The sequence below is a fragment of the Plecotus auritus genome (assembly GCF_963455305.1).
Source record: "Plecotus auritus genome assembly, chromosome: 6".
In the NCBI taxonomy this organism is placed as follows: Eukaryota; Metazoa; Chordata; class Mammalia; order Chiroptera; family Vespertilionidae; genus Plecotus; species Plecotus auritus.
The window spans coordinates 66,550,619-66,576,455 of NC_137773.1; the positions used below are offsets into that span (position 1 = coordinate 66,550,619).

The window sequence follows — 25,837 nt, forward strand, 5'->3', positions numbered from 1 at the left end:
CATTTAAAAAACTAAACAGCATTGTTACACTTTATTATTAAAATAAAAAAATAGTTTCTTAACAACTATTTTACAAATTTCATGATGAATTATTACCATTAAGGTATATTTGTTTCCAGTATTATTTCTATCTGCAGCTTTAAAATAAAAGGTCATAATTTTTAACTAGAATCTATAACCTTGGTATTGTTTTAAACATCAAATGGCTCTTGCTTTTCTTCTTATAAAAAAAATTTTGTAAGAATGTTTTACAGGTGATGTTTTGCTCTACAGATGATTAACTAATGAACAACTGACCTCATTTTGTCTTCCATGGAGCAAAATCAGGTTCTGCTAGGATGCAGCAGTAGCTTATTGTAGCACCTCGAGAGTATTCTTAAGTGTCATCAGCAGTCTCCTCTAGCCATTAGCACATTATCTTGAGAATCTACATCATTAGTTTAAATTAGGTTCACTTAATTAGCCAGCTGGTACTCTCCTTGTCAGACTGATAAACAAGCTGTGCCACACTGTTCCTTCATGTCAAGATTAAACACCAAGTCTGTGTATCTTCCTTTGTTGCTATTCCCAGAATTTCACCCTTACAATATAAGCCATCTTTCTAGAAGCTGATACAACTGGTCCATAACCAGTGTAGCATGCTTTTAAAATGTTTTGTATTTGTAATATCCCTTCAGGAAATATTGATGAATTTGTATGTCTATAGGTATTTTGAGGGAGTTAAGGTTTACAGGTCAAATCAACAAAGGGAAAAAAACCGTGATAGTGTAAGTAAATTGCACCCTTAAATAATGTTTTAAAATAGTAAAGAAAAATATTTATATCAATATATTTATAAAGCTGCAACAAATAAGAATATTGCATTATATAGCATATGTTAAACATATTTTTACAAAGCAATAAGATAAGAAATTAATTCATCCTATATAATAAAGAGGTAATATGAAAATTGACTCATTCCCTTGCACAAGATGGCTGCCCCCATGTGGTCAAAGATGGCTGCCACAGATGGCCGGCAGGTGAGGGTAGTTGTGGCAATCAGGCCAGCAGGGGAGGGCAGTTGGGGGTGACCAGGCCTACAGGGGAGGGCAGTTGGGGGCAACCGGGCCAGCAGGATAGAGCAGTAGGGGGTGATTGGGCTAGCAGGAGAGCAGTTAGTCATCGATCAGGCTGGTAGGAGAGTGGTTAGGGACTGATCAGGCTGGCAGTCAGGCGAGCAGTTGGGAGCCAGCAGTCCCAGATTGTGAGAGGGATGTCCAATGTGGGACATCCCCTGAGGGGTCCCAGATTGAAGAGGGTGCAGGCTGGGCTGAGGGACACCCCCTCAGTGCACGAATTTTATGCACTAGGCCTCTAGTTATAACACTCTGAAAATGGTACTTACATGGATGATTAAGAAATACAGACTCTGGAACCTGAAACATTCTATCTAATAAAAGAGTAAAAGAGTAATATGCAAATTGACTGTACTTCTGCTACACCCATAAGCCACGCCCACCAGCCACGCCCACCAGCCAATCAGGAGGGAATATGCAAATAAACCCAACCAAGATGGCTGCAGCCACAGAGAGCAGGAGGGAGGCTTGGGTTTCCCTGGCAATGGAGGAAGCCAAGCTATCTGCCTGCCCTTGCCAGCCCAGGCCTCCATTTAATGCTATAAAGGTTCAATTATAGAAGATAAATAAATCCCTAAAAAATGGTGACAGCCACCAAGCTGGAGAGAGCAGGAGGCTAAGGTTGCCTGTGGCGATGGAGGAAGCCAAGCTTCTGCAGCCCTAGCCTGCTTTGGCCTCCGCTTAAGGTTACAAAGTTTCAATTATAGAAGATAAATAAATACCAGATACCAGGGCCTCTGCTTGGGTCGCCGGTGGGGGCATAGCCAGCCTGCAAACCACCACAGGCCCCTCGCCCAGGACACCCCACACCCCAAGGGAACCCCCACCCTGATCCGGGACACCCTTCAGGGCAAACCAGCTGGCCCCCACCCGTGCACCAGACCTCTATCCTATCTAATAAAAGAATAATATACAGATTGATCATCACTCCAACACAAAAGATGGCTGCCCCCATGTGGCCAAAGATCCTGCCCCCATGTGGACACAAGATGGCCACCACAAATGGCCAGCAGTGGAGAGCAGTTGGGAGGGACCAGGCCTGCAAGGGAGGGCAGTTGGGGCGATCAAGCCTGCTGGGGAGGGCAGTTAGGGGTGACCCGGCCGGCAGAGGAGGGAAGTTGGGGGTGACTGGGTCTGCAGGGAAGGGCAGTTGGGGGTGACCAGGCCTGCAGGGGAGAGTAGTTAGGGGTGCCCAGGCCTGCAGGGGAAGGCAGTTAGGGGCAAACAGGCTGGCAGGGGAGTGGTTAGGGGGTGATCAGGTTGGCAGGCAGAAGTGGTTAGGGGCAATCAGGAAGGCAAGCAGGTGAGCAGTTGGGAGCCAGCAGTCCTGGATTGTGAGAAGGCAGTTGGACATCCCTCAAGGGGTCCCAGATTGGAGAGGGTGCAGGCTGGGCTGAGGGACACCCCCCACCCCATGCACGATTTTCATGCACCGAGCCTCTAGTGTAATTATAATAAAACTAGAGGCCCGGTGCACGAAATTCGTGCACAGGGGTGGGGCGGGGTGTCCCTCAGCCCAGCCTGCACCATCTCCAATCTGGGTCCCAACTGCTCGCCTGCCTGCCTGCCTGATTGCCCCTAACCACTTCTGCCTGCCAGCCTGATCACCCCCTAACTACTCCCCTGCCAGCCTGATTGATGTCTAACTGCTCCCCTGCAGGCCTGGTCACCCCCAACTTCCCTTTTCTGCCGGCCTGGTCACCCCTAACTGCCCTCTCCTGAAGGCTTGATCGCCCCCAACTGCCCTCCCTTGCAGGCCTGGTCATCTTGTGGTGGCCATCTTGTGTCCACATGGGGGCAGCCATCTTGTGTGTTGGAGTGATGGTCAATCTGCATATTACTCTTTTATTAGATATGAGTAATTAAGTTATTTGAAAGAGCTTTGTGAAAATGTTGAATAAATCAACAAATCCTTGGATGAAGGATTCTGGCTTAATTATCTGAATATCACTATGCCAAGCATAGTCTACTATGTGTACAAAATTATAGTGTTTATGATATGGAAGAAAAATTTCCAACTTATGGTATCAGAACCTTATATTTAAACAAAGTCTTACAGAATTATTCAATAGGTCAAAACTGATCTTCTTTGTTCTGTTTTGGTGAGGATTAAAATCACCTGCTACAAATAAGTCTTATTTCCGTAGGCTTCTAAAGGCAAAGTTTGAAAACAATTTTTCTGGCAAAATAATATTAGTAAACAAATGCAAATTTATACTAAGTAATAAATGAGCATTCTATGAGGTTAATTTTGAGGTGAAAGATGAGTATATATAAAATGCTTATATTCATATTCTTGAACATTGTCTTTTAACTAATATCATTTTTGGTATAGATGGTTGGTTGATTGGAGACATCAAGGGACTAATAGAATGTGAGGGTGTTTAAGAAAGAAGACTGGGGAGTGGCAGGTCAGGTACTGCCTGGTAGTTATTATAAGGAATTTTAGGGTTCATTCTGAGGGACATGAGAACACTCTGTAGTGTTGTGAACAGATTCATGTCATGATCTGTCTAATGCTTACACCCAAAAATAAAATCACTCTCATAAATCTGTTGATAAAGTTGATGAGTATAAAGTTAGAAGGTAGAAATCATGTGATGAGGTTAGAGATGATAGAGGCTCTGTGCATGGGGGTAGCAGGAGAGGAGCCGGAAAGAGGTCAGTATTTAGAAGGCAGGCGCAATCGTGTGTCCTGAGGTTGTGAGATATGGGAGGGAGAGGGCAGTCAAAGATAATAGAATATTTACAATCCTTTTCATAAAATGTGGAGAAATATTTTAACTATTCATTACCCATAGATTTACAGGTTTGATTGTGGAAAGAAAATTATTTAAAGTGTCAAAAATAACACCTTTCTCTTTTACTAGTGAATGGTTTAAATTTACTGATCATTTAGAGTAATTTCCAGAATATACTAGCAGACATTTTGTAAAATCCAACATATGTAATTTATTCCTTTCAAAAGTGGATGATGTAAGTAGGAAAATATCTGTTTGGTGTTGTGTGTGTGTGTGTGTGTGTGTGTGTGCGCGCGCATTTTCCTGAAAATTACATTATGACAAGGTTAATCTGGAGAACATTGTTTGGGAATAATTTCATCATTGTTATATTATTTTGTTGCGGGAAACCATATAAATGTTCCTTCTGTAAAATGTGTAATATCTGCACACTTGAAATCTTGTAAACTGATTTTTTCCCAAGACTTAAACATTTTCCAATAAAATACGTTAGATGTACTTTCCTTCATTTTGAGCTGCATATCTTTTTCAGTTCTGGTATGCTCTTATATCCAAACAGGAAAATAAACTAAATTAAGTACCAAATCTTAGAAATGATGAAACACAAAATGTTTAAAACTTTGGACAATATTGAGCTGACATTTTTAAAATTCTGAAGTTGTTTTAAAAATGAATTTATATTTTTCTCTTTCAAATACATATATCTTACTTGATTTGAAGTCAATTAATCATAAATTGCTTCTGAACCTCCTGAACATTTTATCATAAGTTAACTTTAAAAAAAAATAGTGTCTGCCGGGCCAACATGCCAAGAGGTCACAGTTTTGATTCCCAGTCAGGGCACATGGCCAAGTTGCAGGCTTGATTCCCAGTGTGGGGCGTGCAGAAGGCAGCCAATCAATGATTCTCTTTCATCATTGATGTTTCTATCTCTCTCTCCCTCTCCCTTCCTCTATGAAATCAATAAAAATATAAAAAATAAAATAAATAATAATAGTGTCTGTCTTCCCATTCGTGAAAATATTCATACTTTAAGGCTCAGTTAAATCCTCTTCTCTCTGTATCCCTCATCCTGGATTATACTTCTTCTGAGATTTCATGGCATTTAGTCCTTACCTTTATGTTATGACATTTTAAGTTCTTCTTTTTTCACTTTCTAGCTCTAAATTTGTCAAGGACAATGACTGTTTATTTACTTTCTCTTCTATGTATCTTTTATCATTTGCTAAGTAAGGATATTACGCCTCTAACTTTGAAACACTATGATGCTAACTGTTATATAAATGTCTCTAGTTCAATTAGTTTTTCTAATAGTAGCAGTAGTATTTTCATGGTGCTTATTATTTACCAGGCACACCCTAGGCATTTTACATTTACTGCCTCACCTATTCACAACAACCTTTTGAAGTTGCTATTATTGCTATGTTCACTGTGTTATAGAGAAAACTGAGCCGCACAAAATTTTAGTAACTTCCTATGGTTTTATTGTTATTATTATTTTAAATTTAAGTAAAGATGCTAAGATTTGAAGGCTACTTTGGAGTACATGCTCATAAGCAGGTGTATACTCTCAATGATTCTCAGCTTATGATACTGAATATATTTGAGCCCATGAGTTTCTTTCCACCTTCCAAAAGAGAGAGAGAGAGAAAAGAATATTTATTATATATACATGAGGCCTAAATAGGAGGGCAACATATCCAAACATTGTCAGGAATTAAACTATCAACCAGGAGGGATGGTCTTTCATGTGCACAGAGGTTCCCACTTTGGAAAAGAACAGAGACTATCAAATCCCCAGCCTTGATGATCACTGGTTAGATGACTCCTGGTAAGACAGAGACTGTTTCCATATCCTGTTTTATGTGGATATTAATATAACATATGGATTGTGGTATGTGCATGTCAGACAATGCTTCTGTAAGAGCTTGATGAACAGAAAAGAACTTTATCAGAGCTGGGAATTTTTATTCAAATTGTTCCCTAATATTGAAAGATATTTAAAGATTTTGGATCTTTTAAAAATATATTTTTATTTTTTCGGAGAGGAAGGGAAAGGGAAAGAGAGAGAGAAACATCAATGATGAGAGAGAATCATTGATCGGCTGCCTCCTGCAGGTCTCACACTGGGGATCAAGCCCACAACCTTGGCATGTATCCTGACCTGGAACTGAACCATGACACTAAACCACTGAGCAACACCGGCCAGGCTCTTTGCTCTTTTTATAACTGTTTCTGAAAAATTGAATAATAATGAGGTCTTTGTTATTGTTGTTTGGTGTTTGTATTGACTTATTTTATCTTTAACATTTTAAAGATCTAAAGATTATCCCATTTTAAGCTGCATGCAATGATCCTGACCATTATAATCATACATAGATCAAGTTGTTTTTTTTTTTTTTTAAATATATTTTATTGATTTTTTTACAGAGAGGAAGAGAGAGGGATAGAGAGTTAGAAACATCGATGAGAGAGAAACATCGATCAGCTGCCTCCTGCACACCCCACACTGGGGATGTGCCCGCAACCAAGGTACATGCCCTTGACTGGAATCGAACCTGGGACCTTCAGTCCACAGGTTGACGCTCTATCCACCGAGCCAAACCGGTTTCGGCATACATAGATCAAGTTTAACATGTCAAGAAGAAAATATGAAAAGTTAAAGGAAATCTTATTGCCTTATTAATGTAATGGTCAATGATGGCTTTTTTGCTATAAGTGCATTGAAATGATCAGTACATGAAGAATTTAGATGAAACATCTGGCACTTACTTGAGTACGATTAACAAAACACCAGACTAACTATTTCTTAAGCAATAAAGCTATTTAATTATTTCAACTAACATTAAGTCTAGGGATAGTTATTCTAGGTTATAATCAATAATTTAGTTTCCTTTCATTTTTCTCTGGCTGAATCCTCAAAGTGTTGACTTTTCCTTCTTAAGTTTATTGCTTTATGGCCTCAAAGTGGCTTTGGAAATTGAGGCTTAATATTCTCATATGGCAACATTCAATACAGGAAGAAAGAGAAAGTGTGGTGCAAGGAAGACTCCTGTTGTTATTGTCTCTTTTGATGAAATGCAATATTATTCTCAGAAATCATTTATCACAATCCTATATAATAAAACCCTAATATGCAAATCGATCGAACAGTGGAACAACCGCACACTGACCACCAGGGAGCACACTCTCAATGCAGGAGCTGCCCCCTGGTGGTCAGTGTGCTTCCACAGGGGGAGCTCAGCTCAGTAAGGAGCCAGGCTCCTGGCTGGCGAGTGCAATGGTGGTGGCACTCAGCTGGCCCGGTCACCCCTAACTGCCCTCCCCTGCAGGCCTGGTTGCCCCTGACTGCCCTCCCCTGCTGGCCTGGTAGCCCCTAACTGCCCTCCCCTGCCAGCCTTGTTACCCCCTAACCACTCCCCTGCCAGTCCGATTGACACCTAACTGCTCCCCTGCTGGCCCGATTGCCCCCAACTGCTCTCCCCTGCAGGCCTGGTCCCCCCCCCCCCAACTGCCCTCCTCTGCCAGCCTGGTTGCCCCTAACTGCCCTCCCTCTCCTGCTGGCCTGGTCGCCCCTAACTACCCTCCCTGCAGGCCCGGTTGCCCCCAACTGCCCTCCCCTGCAGGCCTGGTACCTCCCAACTGCCCTCCCCTGCAGGCCTGGTCCCCCCAACTGTCCTCCCCTGCAGGCCTGGGTCCCCCCAAAGTGCCCTCCCTTGCTGGCCTGGTCTCCCCCAACTGCCCACAACTGACCTCCCCTGCAGCCCATCTTGTGGTGGCCATCTTGTGTCCACATGGGGGCAGCCATCTTTGACCACATGGGGGCAGCCATCTTGTGTGTTGGAGTGATGGTCAATTTGCATATTACTCTTTTATTAGATAGGATAAACTAGAATATGCCATGTAATCACCCCTAACCCCTGGAGAGGTTGGGTAACTTTGTATTTGTCAAAGGGCAATGAAATAAGTCATTGTCCCTAAATCTCTGGTGCTCATCTTCCCTGAGAACATTGCTGCCCATTTAATACCAAAACAATGCCATATTCTGTTAGCAAGGAAGAAAGGGATGAGGACACTGATACAGAAATATTTAAATAGGTCTTTTCAGAAATCTAATAATTACTTCAGTAATCCAAAAACAGAGATAAAACACAGAACAAGGTTTTAGAGAAAAATACTTTAGTAAGACTAAATTGCCAACATGCTAGTTAAAATGTGAATCTCCTTATGTTCAACCACAAAGGTAGTTTACCTTCAACTAAACCCACTGAGAAAAGGATTAAGTTATGAACTAGGACTTAGGAAATTCTCTAAGGATATTCCAACAGAGCTTTGGAAAGAAATACTTTCAATATTGAATAAAAGCTGTTTTATTGAATACAATTTGTTTTGTGTTATAAAATTTATCTATGCAAGTACTACAGCAAATTACTTTGGAAAGGGCTTAGCTTGTAATATAAATAGCTTAAAATTAAAGTGAGTGAAATAACTGCCTGGAAGCAATTTATTTTCCGGAAGTTTTATTTTAAGTTAATGGTAAATATTATAAATATTAGCAGAAAAACACATTTACCATATCATGTATGGTACAAAAAATTGCTTCTCCTTGTTTCTGTGATTTTACATCTCTCATTAAGGAAAATAAATTAGGGAATCTGTTATTAGAGTTACAGTCACATCTCATATTATTAGTGTCTTAGCATTATAGATGGTCAAATTCCATAACCAGCATTGGGATGGAAAAAAAACTAATAATATATAAACTTAGTTCTCACCTGTATTCAATAACTGATTAAAATGCACAGGTTAATCACTTATATCTTGAATTTTTAAAATAGCTTCTCCATGACATACAATTTGCATAGGTAATGAGTGAACATAAGACTTTATTTATAAAATGGCATAAAAACATGTTTGAGTAAAGTATCACATTTCCAAATTAATCAAGTAAGAGTTTAGAAAATTAGGTAATTAGCAACATACATTTTTATTTTATTTTTTTAATATATTTTATTGATTTTTACAGAGAGGAAGGGAGAGGTATAGAGAGTTAGAAACATCTAAAGAGAAACATTGATCAGCTGCCTCCTGCACACCCCCTCACTGGGGATGTGCCCGCAACCAAGGTACATGCCCTTGACCGGAATCAAACCGGGGACCCTTCAGTCTGCAGGCCGAGGCTCCATCCACTGAGCCAAACCGGTTAGGGCACAACATACATTTTTAATCTGACATCTAAACTCTTGAATTCTTCCGTAATTTCTGGCATAGTTTTTAACTAATGTTTCAGTGTGTAAACATTTTTTTTTTCAATTCCTATTGCAGGCAGTAAGCACAGACCCTGTCCCAGTTAAATTACACTATGACAGATCACATGATCAGGTCTGGGTGCTAAGCTGGGGTACCTTGGAAAAGACTTCTCCAACACTTCAGGTAAGTCCATTTTACTATATTTGAACAAATAATGATCGTTAAACCTTTAGCTATCTCATTGGGTATTATAACCATTTAAAAATTATATTCTTCCACCTGAGGACTGTACTTTAATCACATCTAGATCTGCACAGAAAAAGTAAAAAAAAGTTGATTTCTAAGCATTTTTTTTAATTGGAAAGTATTGTAGGACATATTTATCAAAGGTTGGGTGTATATGCTACAAGCATAGCCTATGATGACAAAAATGATACTGTTAGGAAAAAAACAAGTTGAAATTTATCTTTCAACAGTTTCCTGCCTCCCTGCAAATTTCATAAGAATTTTTTTTTTTTAATTTCAGTTTCTCTTTTCAAAACAGGGCCTATTGGGTGGGGTACATGAAACAGAGACCAGGAGAGGTAGACAAAGTCTCAAAACAGATCTCCACTTTTCTCCAAACAGCTAGTATTTTGTTATGTGAGCACAGGCTCATTTCTAATTGGGAATTAATGTGGTGTAATTTCTGTGGCACTTGCTTCTGTCTTGAAGTTGGTTATATGAGAACTTGACAGATGCAGAAAAAATATAGTATACATTTGACAATGACTCTTTGGCACTTTGTTTAGATTTTTGGATTTGTAAGTTTAAATAGAAAAAGAGAGAGAGAAAGGGAAGTAATGTTTGGCCCTAAAACTGCAAATTTTCTATTTCTAAACCACCTTGTGGTTAGAGCACCACCTTGTACATGTATCTTCTTACGAAATCTTAAGTCATTCAACTTTGGCCAGTTTTCAGTAAATCTGTTGAATGCAATGTCATTTTTAATTAATTGTCAGTACCAATACTATTAATGTTTTTGAAGTATTTTCTGTATTACAATATTTAACTTACGAAGAGCAGATTTATTGAAATGAAATAATTTAATGCAACTACCAGAGTTAATGGTTTATTTCATATTTCACTAGAAATATGTGTCATTTGAAGCATCTAAAATATGATACAGTATTTCATTTATCTATTGCTGCAAATCAAAGCAATTCAAAACTGAGGTTTTCAACAAAATTCAAGGATGACTTACCACTCACAAATTCTATGGCTTGACAGTCTGGGTATTTCTGTGGGCAAGATCAGGGAGTACTCGCTGAAATGCTGAAATCATTTGTTAACAAGAGCTGGGAGGTCCAAAACGGCCTCACTCCTACCTCTGCCTGTGGTGGTAGTACTTAGCTGGGTGTCTTGTGTGTCTTACGTGTGCTTGTTCATCTGTTGGACTGACACCTTCACAGTACAGTGATTCCAGGTTACAAGATACTGGAAGTCGCCAGGCCAGTTAAAATCTGGGCTCCAGGATTTACATAAGTAATTGCATTTAGCCTGTTGATGGAACAAGTTACACTGCCTGCCTAGATTCTAAAGGATGGAGTAATAGCCAATCTCTTGATGGAAAGAGCACAATCTTCACTGTGGACCACTGTCTGAATGATCTGCCACAATATGCTCATAGGCTCTAATCATTTGATAGTTTGTATTTAAATATAATCTTGACAAGATAAATAGAATAGGTATGATTTAAAAATAACTTTAGGCAAACATCTTTAATACCATGCAGAAGAGGGGGGAAAGTCTTTTTATAAGTGTTAAGGAACTTTCCACACATTATCCAGCCTTCTCAAAATGGATTCTTTTTCTCTGAATAAAAAGAGAGAGAGAGAGAGAGAGAGAGAGAGAGAGAGAGAGAGAATTATGCTAATAAAATTTAGTAAATTTTTAAAATGTTTTCTGGTACACTTGAAAATATGAAATAAAATTTAGGAAGTGAGAAATATTATTAAAATATTATATACAAGAAAAGTTATTTACATAAAGTGTGTGTGAAGTGTGTGTATGTACACACATCTATATGTATGTAGATGGTGGGTGATGATAGATGATAGATAGATAGATAGATGATAGATGATAGATAGATAGATGGATAGATAGATAGATAGATAGATGATAGAAAGAAAGAAGAAAGAAAGAAAGAAAGAAAGAAAGAAAGAAAGAAAGAAAGAAAGAAAGAAAGAAAGAAAGAAAGAGAAAGAAGAAAGAAAGAAAGAGAAAGAAAATGCAGGGTCTATGGATCAGAGAATGAACCATTTCTTACCTCTGGAGCATGTTAGCGGCTATTCTCCAGCTCCAACCCCCATCGGGTGATGTGGGGAAGACCAATGTTACCCTGCATGTGCAGCACAGTTGTACTACAGGAAAGGACCCTGAAAATATGTGCCCCTATGTTTTTTCAGGCTGCTTCCCTCAGCCCATCCTCTCCTGTGAGAGACAGAGATTATTTCTCAGAAATATATACAAATCTTGTCCTGGGAGGGAGGGACAAGTCAGTACACTGGAATGCCAAGAATTGGCTCAAAGGCCTTAAGTTTCTAAATATATCAGGAGCAAAACACCATCTCTAGCATCCCAGGCACTTTTACTGACATCATCCTTTAACAAAGTTTGCCAGTGCCCCTTGCTCAAAAAGATCTGACTCTGCAAAAATATCAAATATTTATAGATAATTGTCTCCCAACAGAACAGGTTTATCAGGAAACATCCCCAAAGGAAATGGGTTTTAAGATTTGCATGAAAATGGGAATACTTTTCCTTTGGAGAAATGGAATTCACCAGATCAAAAACATGAGCAAGCTCTCACTTTTGCTAGAGTGTCTATGCCACATGTTGAAAGGTTAGACTGGAAAGAGAGATTGATGCTGGAATGTAAAGGCTAGTCAGCAACTTTTTTGCCTTAATGCAGTATATCTTATAATGGTACCCAGTGACACTTGAAGGAGCAAAAACATTTTATTAAGGACCAGAAAGCCCTACTTACATTCCTTCTTCTTTGTTTTCCTTTTGATAATTAGTAAATCTGTAAATCTTTGCCAATTATGAAAGCAAAATATGTTATTTCTGTGATATTTATAATTAATAAATAAAAACACATGTACTGTGATTTTAGGTATGTAAGACAATGATTTTTCCAATTAGTGTTCTTAAGTGAATTTGCAAAGATTTATCAGAGTTATTTTTTAAGACATCATGCCTGATAAAAATTTAAGAAATGCTGTCCTAAAAATCATGAGTCTGTCATCTGCACAGTTTTACAGTTTTTCTGTAATATCTTTTCAAATGCAAAACAATTGGAGAAGAAACTATCTCTAAGAAATAATGTGGAATAAAGTCCTTAGATTTGCTATTGGTCAGAAAGTAGGCCACGGCCAGATGGGGTGACATTGGGAGGTGGAGGCTCTGGGTATGTGGAAGGCAACACATCTAGAGAGACCAATGGCAGGATGCCGTTAGGAATGAGCCAGGGGTTGCTGAAAGATGCATATTGATTAATGTGCATCAGATCAATTGGTGCATCCTTGCATTTAGTCGTCTCAGTCCTGAATTTGGCCATCCATTAGGTCCTGCTCAATCCCAGCAGTGAGAAGGACCCAGAGCCATCAGGGGACAAAGACCAGATAGCGGGGAGCTAAGGAAGCAGCCTTGTGTTGTTTACAGCCAGGACTATGCCAAGCACATAAGTGGTGCTCAGTTAATATGCCTTTAGTGGCATGACATATTTTTGCATCAGTAATTTTGGGAAGGTTAGGATGCAATGCACACATTTTAGTATTGTATGAATATTAAATCCTGTGATGCCTGGAAACTACTTAGAACACATATTGACACACAGCAAGCTCTCAGTAAATATTATTATTGCTTCAGTCAGTCAAGTATTATTAATTTCAAATACAAGTACATGCATTTTGAGTTATACACTATACAATCAAAAGGGAAAAAATTTTGGAGAGTTCTTCCCTATTACTCTGTTCACCTTTATTAAAGTCTTGCAGACATTATTATGAATGGCTACAATCCCAGTGCCAACTTTCTCACTGATATTCATTTAAAAAAATAAAACACACAGATATAGCCCTGCTGGTGTGGCTCAGTGGTTGAGCTTCGACCTATGAACCAGGAAGTCACAGTCCGATTCCCAGTCAGGGCACGTGCCCTTGTGGGCTAGATCCCCTATTGGGGGCACGCAGGAGTCAGTCGATCAATAATTCTCTCTCATCATTGATGTTTCTGTCTCTTTCTCCCTCTCCTTTCCTCTCTGAAATCAATAATAAAAAATATATTTAAAAAAACAAAAACAAACAAACAAAAACCAGGTATAGTGTCTTTAAAGGTTGTTATCAACTCTTTGGTCCTCTCTCCTTCTGGCGCATGCTGAGCTCCTTTTGGTTAAGTGGAGCCATATGACTGGTTCTGGCAAATGAGAGCTGCTGTGGATGGGAGCATTTGAGGTAGTCAGCTGCTCCTTCAGTGTGGAACACTGAGAGATAACAGTGGATATCCTGCAGATTCCTCAGGGAACGTAACGTGTGAAACAAAATCCTTATTCTCTAAGCCACTAAGACTTAAAGGACTATTTCCTGTTATTTTTTTTTTTAACTGTAACATAACTGAGCTATTCTAACTTTTAATAATTTATATAATTTTTACTGAGCATGGCAATTTTAAGTGGAACTCAATGAATATATACTCACTTGAAAGAAAATTAACCTTTCAGAATAAAAGTGCTAAAAATAAAAATGCTATTCACTCCTGTCATAAAAACTAAGGGAAGAGACTCAGTTTGGAAGGAGTCAGTCAATACTTTAGGAAGCTTAATTTGAGGACCATATGAAAAAGCGGGGAGGCAGGAAGATACTTTAAAAAGCTAACAGAACAGTTGTGCAGCAGAGACAATTAAAAAAAAACACACACACATGGAAGTATGAGAAACTGGAAAAAAAAAACTGATAGAATTTGATGTATAGTAGGATATCCTATATAATAAAAGCCTAATAGTCTAAGTGTCCGTCGTCCAGTCAACCATTCAACCAATCAAAGCATAACATGCTAATGATATGCTAAGGCCACTCAACAGCTTGCTATGATGTGCACTGACTACCAGGGGGCAGACGCTCCAACCAGTAGGTTAGCTTGCTGCTGGGGTCTGGCCAATCAGAACTGAGCAAGATGGGCTGGACACACCCTGGAGCCCTCCCACAGTCCTTCCCTGGCTGGCCAACCTCCCATGTCCCTCCCTGGCCCCAATTGTGCACCAGTGGGGTCCCTCGGCCTGCCCTGCACCCTCTTGCAATCCGGCACCCCTTGGGGGATGTCGGAGAGCCAGTTTCTACCTGATCCCACTCAACTTAACACAGGAGCTGCCCCTGGTGGTCAGTGCATTCCCACGGGGGGAGTGCCGCTCAGCCAGAAGCTGGGATCACACTTGGCAAGCTCAGCAGCGGTGGCAGGAGCCTTTTCCGCCTCCTCGGCAGCGCTAAGGATGTCCGACTGCCAACTTAGGCCCGCGCCCCAGGGGAAGCGGGCCTAAGCCATCAATATGACATCCCCCACGGGCTCCCGGACTGTGAGAGGACACAGGCACCAGCCTCTAGTGAGTAATAAACTTTAAATGTAGTTATCTTTTCTTTAATGGACTATCAAAGTTTTAAAAACCAATTAATGAATAGTTGGAAAGAAGAAAGCTCTGATGAAAACTTACTTAAATCTGTTATTTTACATGTATAGGAGGAAATGTTTTAAAATAAGATTTAATCTGTTCTAGGATTTCTAAGACCTAAAATATCTGGTATGATTTATTTTGGAGTTTTCAGTGCCATGCTTCCCCCTCTGTTTCATGGGAGGGCCAGTTGTTTGTTCATCAATTATACCTCAACAAAGCTGTTTTTTAAAAAAAGGAAGAAAACTAACATCTTATTTACATATGTATGCTTGCTTTTATTATTCTCATTATAGCAAAGTTAATTTTTTATAATGCAGTTGTTTAATAGCATATTCATCTTATATTTTAAGCAGAAACTGTTCATGACAAATCATTTTCTTTTCTTTTACTGTCTTCTAAAAACTGAAGTTTCTACTTTGAAAATAAGCAATTACAAAATTCCAATTTGCTTAATAATATACTCATTTTGAGGGTGACAATAAAGAGTCTGTGCCAGAGATTATTTTCTTGTCTAAATACACAGAAAGCTGATGCTATTAAGGGAATGCATTGCCAAGATCTAAGCAGGGTGTGTTCTGTGTAGGTAATAACCCTGGCCAGTGGGAATGTGCCTCACCACACTATCCACACCCAGCCCGTGGGAAAGCAGTTTGACCGAGTGGATGACTTTTTCATTCCCACTACCACACTCCTCATCACCCACATGAGGTAAGTGCTAAAATGAATGATCCATTTTAGATTTCTCTCTAATCTTGACAGAAAGCCACAAGAAACCCTAACACATATTTCAGTTACACAAACAAGACACACAAAAGTGCACATGATTTTGTTTTGTCTCATGTGCTTGATGAATTTTTATCAATATTAGTGATGAATTTCCTGTCATATATTTCTTCATAAGCCCAATACAGAAATGAATTTATAAAGATAGAGTTGCATTTTTTAAAAAATTGATTTCAGAGAGGAAGGGAGAGTGAGAGAAAGACAGAAATATCAACATGAGAGAGAATCACTGATCGGCTGCCTCCTGCACACCCCACACTGGGGATCCAGCCCGCAACCCGGGCATGTGCCCTGACCGGGAGTCAAACTGTGACGTCCTGGTTCATAGGTCTATGCTCAACCACTGAGCCATGCCGACTGGGCAAGTTGTATTTTTAAATCAAATTTTTAGTTAATATTTTTGCCAATACTAATAAGTAGGGTCTTATTAGGCTTTTGCAAAATACTGACATTTGAGTTGAAATGAAATGTTTGAGTTCTGCACTATGAGAAAACATGGTGTTGGCATGTTCGATCTCTGTGTATTTACAAGAGGTGAGAAGGTAGAAGTTTCTAGTGACATCACTCTAAGTTTCATGGAAGTCAGTTAAATGCTTAAAAGGAGGATACTTTGGATATATCATAATTTCTAGAATTATGTATCTTCACAATTTACTATTGCTTAATAATGTTACTGAATCTGAACCAAAGTAATATGTTGACCTGCTTCTAAAGTGAATTCCCGTGAGGGGGAACTGCTCCAGTTATGTTCTGTGAGCCATTGTTTGAATGCAGTGTATATGTGCTTCCCTTACATTAAATTGAAAATTATCTCATCTAAAAGTTCAAGTTGTAAGAATTCTGAAAGAATGAAAAATTCAAGTTGCAAAATTAAAAGGGGGATTAATGAATCAGAATTTTGGCTCACAGTCAAGACATTATGTAAACTGGTTTTTGTACAGCAAAGTATGTAAGAGTTTAAGTATAGTTCTCAAGCAATTGACCATTATTTTCAGAATGCCTGTTATATGCTTAACAATAAAGTGATTAAAAACATAAATACTATCACAATTTTTACATGCTTATATGGAAAATAAGTAGAACTAAAAAGTATATTATTTGCATCAAAGTAATAATAATTTGTAAGGTCTGGCTGCAAACACTATAATTCAGAAACTAAAGAAATCAGCATATGAACTGAAAACGGTACCACACTTGAGATGTTACCTAAAAATATATGTTTTTATACTTACTTTATGAAGATAAAATTTTATTTATTGGCATTCACTATTATGATAAATAAATATTACTTTGCTATTTTCTCATTGTTGATAAATTATTACTAATCAATAATTTAATATGTAACACTTGCTTTTATTTATTCCATTATCCCACTACCACAGTGTTAATACAATTATTTAGGGCAAAAGTCCTGTGGTTATAAAACCAATAGGGTTAAGAGTGTATAGTTTTAGGAATTTATTTTACCTTACAACAAGTAACTTGTGTCCTTACGGTATAAAAAAAAGCTTCCAAGATAGGAGTTTAACTTTGTCTGGATGCAGTAAGTGTTATGTGTGGTTCTGTGTTGTATGTATAGTTGATATACTTTCAGAACACGGCATCTGTTTAGGGTCAACATGATTATGATCTTCTGGGACTTGGAGCTAATAATAATTAGAAGAACATCCACATACTGTGAATACATATAAGGCAAAATTGTATTTTAGTTATTTCTATATATTATAAGAAACACCCAAAAGTATGCCTCAGTGTGTTTTTAAATGTCTTTTTTTTCCTTTTAGGGATGTATAGTGAAATGTGTGAGTGTTTTGCCAATACTTGTAAGAATACTAAATTAAATTATAGCAATCCTACTTGCATATAGATCCCATTTTAATGAATGTGAATGATCAAATTTCCTATTGCACTTCAAAGTAATTACTCCCATTACTAAAGTGAAGAGTAAGTGTAAAAGGTAGCATTCCTTTACAGAAATAAACTATTAAATATGTGAAGTATCTTTAACATAATGAGCATTTGTTCCACCCCAGGAAAACCTGAGGGATAGATATGATATGGTCCTTTCTCCTGCCATTTTCACGTACCATGTTTTTCTAATGAAATTTCGCATGTGTTTATACGTGTGTTACTGAAACTGATCTTGTTATGAATTGTGTTTTTTCAGCATTTGAGACTATTTTCTCACTGTTATACCTGGCATATATTTCCAGGTCAATCAGAAGGTCTGACACAGAGTATGTTTTTAATTAATACTAGTTTTCTTCCCCTGACCTCTCTGCACATCAATCTGTTTTTTTCTCAGATGACTACACCCTCATTTCAAATAATTTATATCTCCTATGTCTGAAAAGCTCCTGGACAAGTGTCAGGATTTTATATCCTTAGTGCCTAAAAACCTGTAGCCACTTAATTCATGTTTCTCATAGGAATGGAGATAAAGAAGGAAGAAAGTGCTGTACTGTTTCCTAAACCAGAAAATATAGTATCGAGGGAAGAGCTATATATCTTACACTCCCGACTGCATTTCTCAGTGTGTAACACAATCGCACACATGCAGCGAGCTCCGCCTCAGGAACACATGATTGTGTGGGGGCAGCAAAGAGCAGGAATAAGAACTTACATCTCCTGTCAGGCAGCTCTAAGCCTGCATGTCCAGCAACACCCTTTGCCATGGGCTCTTGTGGCATCTGCCAGCTTACTTCAATGGTTTCTAAGGGTCGGCCTAAAACAATGTTTGAATATTAAGTTGCCGATAATAGTTTGTCCAGACTACTCATAATCTATACTGGTGCAGGGAGTCCCCAAAATGTCTTCATAAACCTATATTAAAAGATAAACTGGTAGTTTAAGAAACAAACAAACCACTAATCAGTCTTCACAAGAAAGCACTTTAAAAATCCTTGAGAACCTAATTTAGGTCCCTTTTGAGTGGCCTGCGGAATTTGAATTTCAGGAAACTAATATTGCAATTTAAGAAATATTTGAGAATAAGGGCCTGGTGTCATCCACTCATTCTGCTCCTCACCTTAATTCCATCCCATTCCCTGAGCGCCACAGCTTAGGCCACATGTGGCCAAATTCCTATTCCATACTGTAGAGTAAGAGCTTATTAGTGAAAATACCCCATTTTTGTTTTATTTGTACCTTCCTTCTCCATAGAAATTAGAAGATTACCTGAGCCCTAGGCTGGGGATTAATCAGATACACCAATGCTACACTGTGTTTGATCTAAATCAAAATGGACTTTAACACTATAGTGTTCTGGTTAGTGGACCAAAAGTCTGTCCCTGAGTTCTTAGTTCTTAAATATGAATGTTTGTCCAGGCAATAATGCAGAAAAACTCCAGAGCAGCATGCAACCATTTGGAGCCCCACTTGCGAATATGAGAGGTTGCATTATTAGCCTGTCTCCCCAGTAGTTCCAGCTACTTGCTGAGCTTCTGAAAGGGACTGAATAAATGTTTATTGACCAAGTTTATTTATAAAGGTTATTAAAACTCTGTAGTAGATGTTTTTGGTTTTTTTTTGCTTTTCATTGAGTGTATTGGGGTGACACTGGTTAACAAAGTTATATAGGTTTCAGCTGCACAATTCTACAGCACATCGTCTGCACACTGTGTTGTGTGTTCACCATCCAAAGTCAAGCCTCTATCCATCACCATTTGTCCCCACTGCACCCACCCACCAAGCCCCTCCACTGTGTGTGTTTGGTTAACTCCTCCCTCCGCAATTATTTAGGGAAAATTTAAATTACTTCAAATTTAGTTAATAACAATTTTCTGATGCTTATTGAAATATACTTATTTAAATTACTGTAAGTATATGTTTTTAAGAATAGTTTATCTCTTATGTTTTGTTAATTTTCTCAGAAATGACTCCATTGAATATTTAATAAATGATGTATTTTTTACATTAGTAATTCATTGCACAATTCAGTTAACTGGCAATGTATATTAACTAGACATTCATTTTTCAGAGTTGCAGTTAATAGGGAGTTTTCTGTAAAAACCTTAAACTTCAATAAGTAATTCATAAATCATAAATCTAAAGTTAAAGAGATTATCCAGTGCAAAAGAAGTGTGTTTTGCAATGATAGGAAAAATATACATTTCTTATATGAAGAATTTCAATTTGGAATTTTTTCTATATAAAAATACATACATAGGTAATATTAAAAATAAACTGTTAAAATGAATATACATGTATAATTTTCAGAACAACCAATATGTCTATTAAATATTATAAAAATTAAAGTAGTTTATTATTTTCAATCAAAAGTATTCTACAAATGTAAAGCAAAATATTTCATTGTTCTACTCATAATTTCTATCCAAAGAACTAAGTTATTATAATACTAGTAGCCCTGCGCACGAATCCATGTACCAGTAGCTCTCTGCGGCCCTCCTGTAGCTCTCTGCCTGCTGCCCTGCCCTCCTGTAGATCTCCCCATTCCCCTCCCTCCTCCCTGCATCATAGCTTGGTGCCCTGCCCACCCCCCTGTAGCTTTTCGCCGCCCACTTGTAGTTCACTGCCCCACCCTCCTGCAGATCCGTGATCTGGTCATTACGCTATTGGTCCTTATGCCTCACGGTGTAATGGATAATTAGCATATTCCTCTCTTATTATATAGGATAATTACAAGTAAATAGATGTATTTGAATAATATTATAGTTCTAGTACTCTTAAATTTTTTATGATATGGCTAATGCATGGGAGATTTAGTGGTTTTTGTTATCATTTTTTTAATTAGCCAGAAATTAAAAACTAATTTGAAAATACATTTTTTGAGAAAAATGGTGTTACAATCATTTCAAAGCAATTAAATGTATAAAGAATGGACACTTGCATAATTTATTATTATATTTTTGGTACCATTCTGAAAAGAAAAATTTGAATGTCAATTTCTTGTCATGATATATGTATAGATTACAACTTTTTCTGCAGGTTCTACTAAAGTTTGTATATAAGGAATGAAAAACAATTGGTTTGCAGGAATTTATCATGTTATTATGGTTTTTTTTGTTTGTTTGTTTGATTTTAATTCTGGGTAAAGATTAGGGGATTGAGAATAACTGAGAAAGTAAGAGAAGCTAATGAGATGGCAAATATCCAAGCAATGAGTGATGAAATGTTTGCATGGGACCACCCTTGAATTTTTTTTTACTAATTTTTCCAAAGAATGATTTCTTTTTCGTTAGTGGGGGACAAAAATGAAACTACATGAAGGCCAATGTGGTGCAGAGATGGGAAATGTGATACAGCTTAATGCATGATTCCAAGAAGGCCAGAAAAATATAAACTACAACAAATGCAAGAATTAGCAGAAGTCTTTCTTAAAGCTTTTGATTGTCATGAATAAAAATAGTTGGAAGATAGCAGCAAGATATTTTCACCTAAGATACAGCTAATATTTGGGATACTTAGGGCTATAAGTAAAAAATTGTTTAATATTTTCATTGACTAAATCATGTATTCGATGCAATTTAAATCAGGTACCACTTAGTGAGCAAAGATGTATTTATATCCGGACCCTTGAAACATCTGCAAATCATGCTTCCTCTAGCTCTTGTCCTCTCTCAAGTTAGAGTACTGTGACTAGAGACCAAGGTAATTCCATCTAGTTCAAGCATGTGGATGTCAATTATCACAGAGGATACTTATAGTAAATACAAGAAGGAAATTACTTCTTATTTACATACCACTCCAGGACTAGTCCTCTACATAGAAAAGGAAGATGCCAGCTAGGGTGATGCTATTTGAGATGCTTTGAAAGGCTAGCCTCCCCTTTAAGTCACCCTCAGCACCACCATTTGATTATGTTGCCTAGAATTTCAAACTCCTCCTCTTGTTTCTTTCCGGTATATTTCTCTAGAGATCTATCTTTAAAATGTTTCTATTTTTTGAGAGAAAAAAAATGGAGCAGTTAGGAAACTGCTATCTTTATTATTGTCATTTTTCTGTATGAGTTGATTGGTTGATTATACAGTTTCTTAAAATTAATGTTTATAGGAGAGGGAGGGAGGGAGAGAGGAGAGGAAGAGAGAGAGAGAGAGAGAGAGAGAGAGAGAGAGAGAGAGAGAGAGAGAGAATTTATTTCAATCAATAATTACTTGAGAAGCAATAAGCCAAATACAGTAGATCTGTAAAGATCTGTAAATCACAGTGTCAGGGAGACCTTGAAAGCAATAGGCAATTATTTAAAAACCTAAAATTGCCAGTTCCCACACTTTTCCCCCTCTCTGCACTTAACTTGCTGAACAAAATTAACAAGTAGAGTGTCCAAAAAATTTCTGTGTAACACTCTGCCCTTTCCCACCACAAACCTACCCCAAGATCATGTTAGTGTTGAATGAATATCTCAGATTGGTTACTTCAGGAACTCTGTGGAAAGTGAACCCATGCATTACTCTTTAATTTGGATGAGCTAGAAAGAAGGGTAGCTGGACGCACTCTTTTAGGGCCCTCAAATATCAAATGAGAGCTAAGATTGTTAGTGGTGAAATGGCACCAGAATGTTACTGGATTGGACTTCCATTCAGCAAGCTAGGTATTTGAGTTTTGGCTAAGAAAGATTTCAAAGCCAAGACTTAAATACAAGCAAAAGGTTCTTTAGAAAGTCACAGAGTTAGAAGTGAGCTGTGGAGGAAGTGAGCACACTGGGCTCTGTGGACTGAGAAAACAAGTTACAGAGGCAAAAGAAGGGAACCTTGGAGTTTAGGGGAAGGAAAGGCAAAGAGACACACCTAAGGAAGAAGGCGCTGGCAGAGAGAGAGAGAGAGCCGAGTCTTTCATCTTAAGGGCTGGGATTTTAGGGGAGGGCCCAAGGGAGAATCTCAATGGAGATTATATGCTTTCCAGGTGTGTCTTGTCAGTGTTCCAGTCTCCACTGATTGCTCAGTGCCAGGACAGGGGTTCAGTAGTCATTGCATCTGGTCCTGATGTCAGACATGGCATTGTTCTGCCTGGTTTTGCTGCTTTTCTATGTGTGAAGCTGAAACACAACTGACGCCTAGATGTTACCTCTAGTTTGACCAAAATTCTGTCTCTGTGGTCAACAGACCTGAGGCTCTGTTCCTAAGATTATCTGATGCGGTTCAGAAGCTCATTGTCCTGAGGGCTTAGTGCAGGGATGGGCAAACTTTTTGACTCGAGGGCCACAATGGGTTCTTAAACTGGACCGGAGGGCCGGAACAAAAGCATGGATGGAGTGTTTGTGTGAACTAATATAAATTCAAAGTAAACATCATTACATAAAAGGGTACGGTCTTTCGGCTCCGCAGGCCGGATAGAACAGCCGAACAGGCCAGATCCGGCCCGCGGGCCATAGTTTGCCCACAGCTGGCTTAGTGCTAAAGGGAGTGGTTGTGCAAGGGCTTTATGCCAGTGGCATGAGGCTATTTCTCTGGCCCCCTTGTTCCTACCACATGAGGCGACATGCTAAGGGAAGAAATGTCACCCTGGGAGTGAGGTTCTTTTGCCCATTGCTAGGTACCCAGGCTTTCCACCCTGCTCACCTTCCATATCTGACCTATGGTCCTTCCTCTGCTCATGCCTGTCTAACTACAAGAGAATAATGTAAGAATGTGTGTGTTAGGTGTCATTAAATCTGCTCCAACTCCTGTAAACCCTGTGAATGTGTGATGTTCACTATGTCGTGTCCTCACCAGCCCTGCTCAGCTCCTGCAGACCTGTCCCTATGGCTTCTGTTTTGGAATCAATCCATCTCTCATGTAGTCTTCCTCTTTTCCTTCTGCCTTCTATTTTTTCCCAGCATCATTGTTTTTCCAAAGAACCCTGCCTTCTCATGACATGGCGCAGCAGAACAGGTTTAGGATGTAAGAGTGCTTGCAGTCACATATGATAGTAAGGAGCTAAGGGTTTATCCTGTTTCAGATCTATCAAATTCCTGACAGCCAATGGCTATGGCTCCACTGCCAGAGATGAGGAAAACTGAAATAAGTAGTGGGTACCATTCTGGCAGCATGAAGAGAAGTCTATAGCACTCCTTTTCTGTTATAAATTACAGCAAGGAAATGATTAAGAAGGGATTGGGTTTGATATATGTTTCCTTAAAGCTTCTCCAAGGGAAAAGTAAACATCCTGTGAAAGTAAAAGTAAAGTGTATCATACTCCCTCATATTTTGTCAAATTTGTTAAAGCAAAATTATATATATGTGGTTAGCCATATATCAAAACAACTCTACACTAGTGACTTGATGCATGGGCAGGCCAGGTGTATGGAGATACAATTCCAGCACTAAAATTGCCTGGTTCCATTGAAATCCTAGCAGGTCAGAAATTGAAAATATCAATTATTAAATACATTTTTAGAATACAGTGTAGTCTTAGGATAATAAGCAGCAATCAAAATTGTTTCTAAAAAAATGGTTCTTAGATGAAGATCTCACAAAATCACAATTCAGTGAAGTTCAATATTTTTCTTACCTTCATACTTATGTGCTAATTACTCTCACAAAGAGAAATAAAATCACATAAACAAACAAACAAAACGATTCCAAATATCCCAGAAGTTAGAACTCTTTCTATCTGTAGTCTCTCAAATAGTGAATATCTGAAACATTTATAAATTCTGAAATTATGACCTTTTCTTTCCCCAGTTTCTTTGCTTCTACATTCCCTCTCTCTCCTACACATAAACACTAACTAGATTGTCAGCACCTACTATCTCTTGGGGTCCTTACTTTCCCACAGCCTAGGGTCTGCTCTACCTGAAAAAGAGAACACTCATAAATAGTTTATTAAGCAAACTGTATATGTATACTTTTATGAGTGAGTATGAACATACATATACAAATCATTATTGGTAAACCTTCCAGCATTCTTATATTTGTGCAAAGCTTCTTCTACATAAATACTTGATAACTTTCTTCACCTTATTTCTTAAAGAAATAAACACACCGCACTCTTCAGGCTTTGATCTATAATGCCATTCTTCTTTTTCATTATGCTTACTGGTTTTGTCTTTATTTTAAGCAGTACTTTCATCCTTCATTACCATATTGTGCAGCCCAACACTGAGTGTAAAATACTTAGACAGAAAATCACTGAATGCTTAAAGCCAAGTATTGTATGTTTGTGCTCAGCTTGGTATCTTGATTACTGCTTGAGTTAGAGAGTCCTGTCTGCTTCCCTGCTTGGCCCTGTGTTAACAGGGCTCTGAGCCTTACAAGAAAAGAGTCTTGTGTCCAACGTGGATGAACCAAATAAACCAGCACCTCTTTTGACAGAATATCACTTAATCATATTAGTAGCCTGCATTTGTTATGTAATATTTTTGTTGTATGGGGAAATGAGGTTGGATTTAAAGAGCAAGCTATATTCAAAATATGTAGGTTACTTTTTTAAAAAATAAAACATTTTGTTCAGGTATGATTACTAGACATTTACTCCTAGCATTTAATAAAGTCTCCAAATAGATTGATACTACAGCAATTTTTTTACTGAGAAAATCAATGAAGCACTAATGACATAATTTAGAAACACTCTACAGTGCAAATCTGACTCTTGAGTTTTATTATGCAAAGTAAAATAGCTCTTGCATCTTCTCTCAGAGGTCCTTATGCTAACTCATCAAAGTGTTCAGTAAAACATAGGACTGTCCATATATATAATACTAGAAGCCTGGTGCACAAAATTTGTTCTCGGGAGTGGGGTCCCCTCAGCCCAGCCTGCATCCTCTCCAATCTCTGGACCCCTTGGGAAATGTCCAACTGCCGGTTTAGGCCCGATCCAGCAGTCAGACATCCCTCTCACAATCCTGGACCACTGGTTCCTAATCACTCACCTGCCTGCCGGCCTGATTGCCCCTAACTGCCTCTGCCTGCCGGCCTGATCGCCCCCAGCTGCCCACCCCCCCCCACCCCGCCAGCCTTGTTGCCTCCAACTGCTCCCTCTGCCGGCCTGGTCACCCCTAACTGACCTCGCCTGCCAGCCTTGTCACCCTCACTGCCCCCCCTGCCAGCCTAATTGCCCCCAACTGCCCCTCTGCCAGCCTGCTCACCCCTAACTGCCCCCCCCCACCGGCCTGGTTGCCTCATACTGCCCCCCTGCCAACCTAGTCACCCCAACTGCCACCCCCCCTGCCAGCCTGGTTGCCCCTAACTCCCCCCCTCCCCACCAGCCTGGTCACCTGTAACTGCCCCCTCATGCCAACCTGGTCGCCCCCAACTTCCTCCCCCTGCCAGCATGGTCACCCCTCATGGCTCCCCCACCAGCCT

The 25,837-nt window shown here is 38.9% G+C and overlaps 1 protein-coding gene across 4 annotated transcripts in view; it reads left to right on the forward strand.

The window, feature by feature from the left end:
• The window catches only part of FSTL5 (follistatin like 5), a 618,951-nt gene that overhangs the window by 553,378 nt on the left and 39,736 nt on the right, over window positions 1-25,837 (forward strand). For all 4 annotated transcript variants that reach the window (XM_080673147.1, XM_080673149.1, XM_080673148.1 and 1 more), the window contains 2 exons: window positions 9,182-9,289; window positions 15,397-15,521. In XM_080673147.1, coding sequence (XP_080529273.1) covers window positions 9,182-9,289; window positions 15,397-15,521 — 233 coding nt within the window. The remainder of the gene's footprint in view (window positions 1-9,181; window positions 9,290-15,396; window positions 15,522-25,837) is intronic.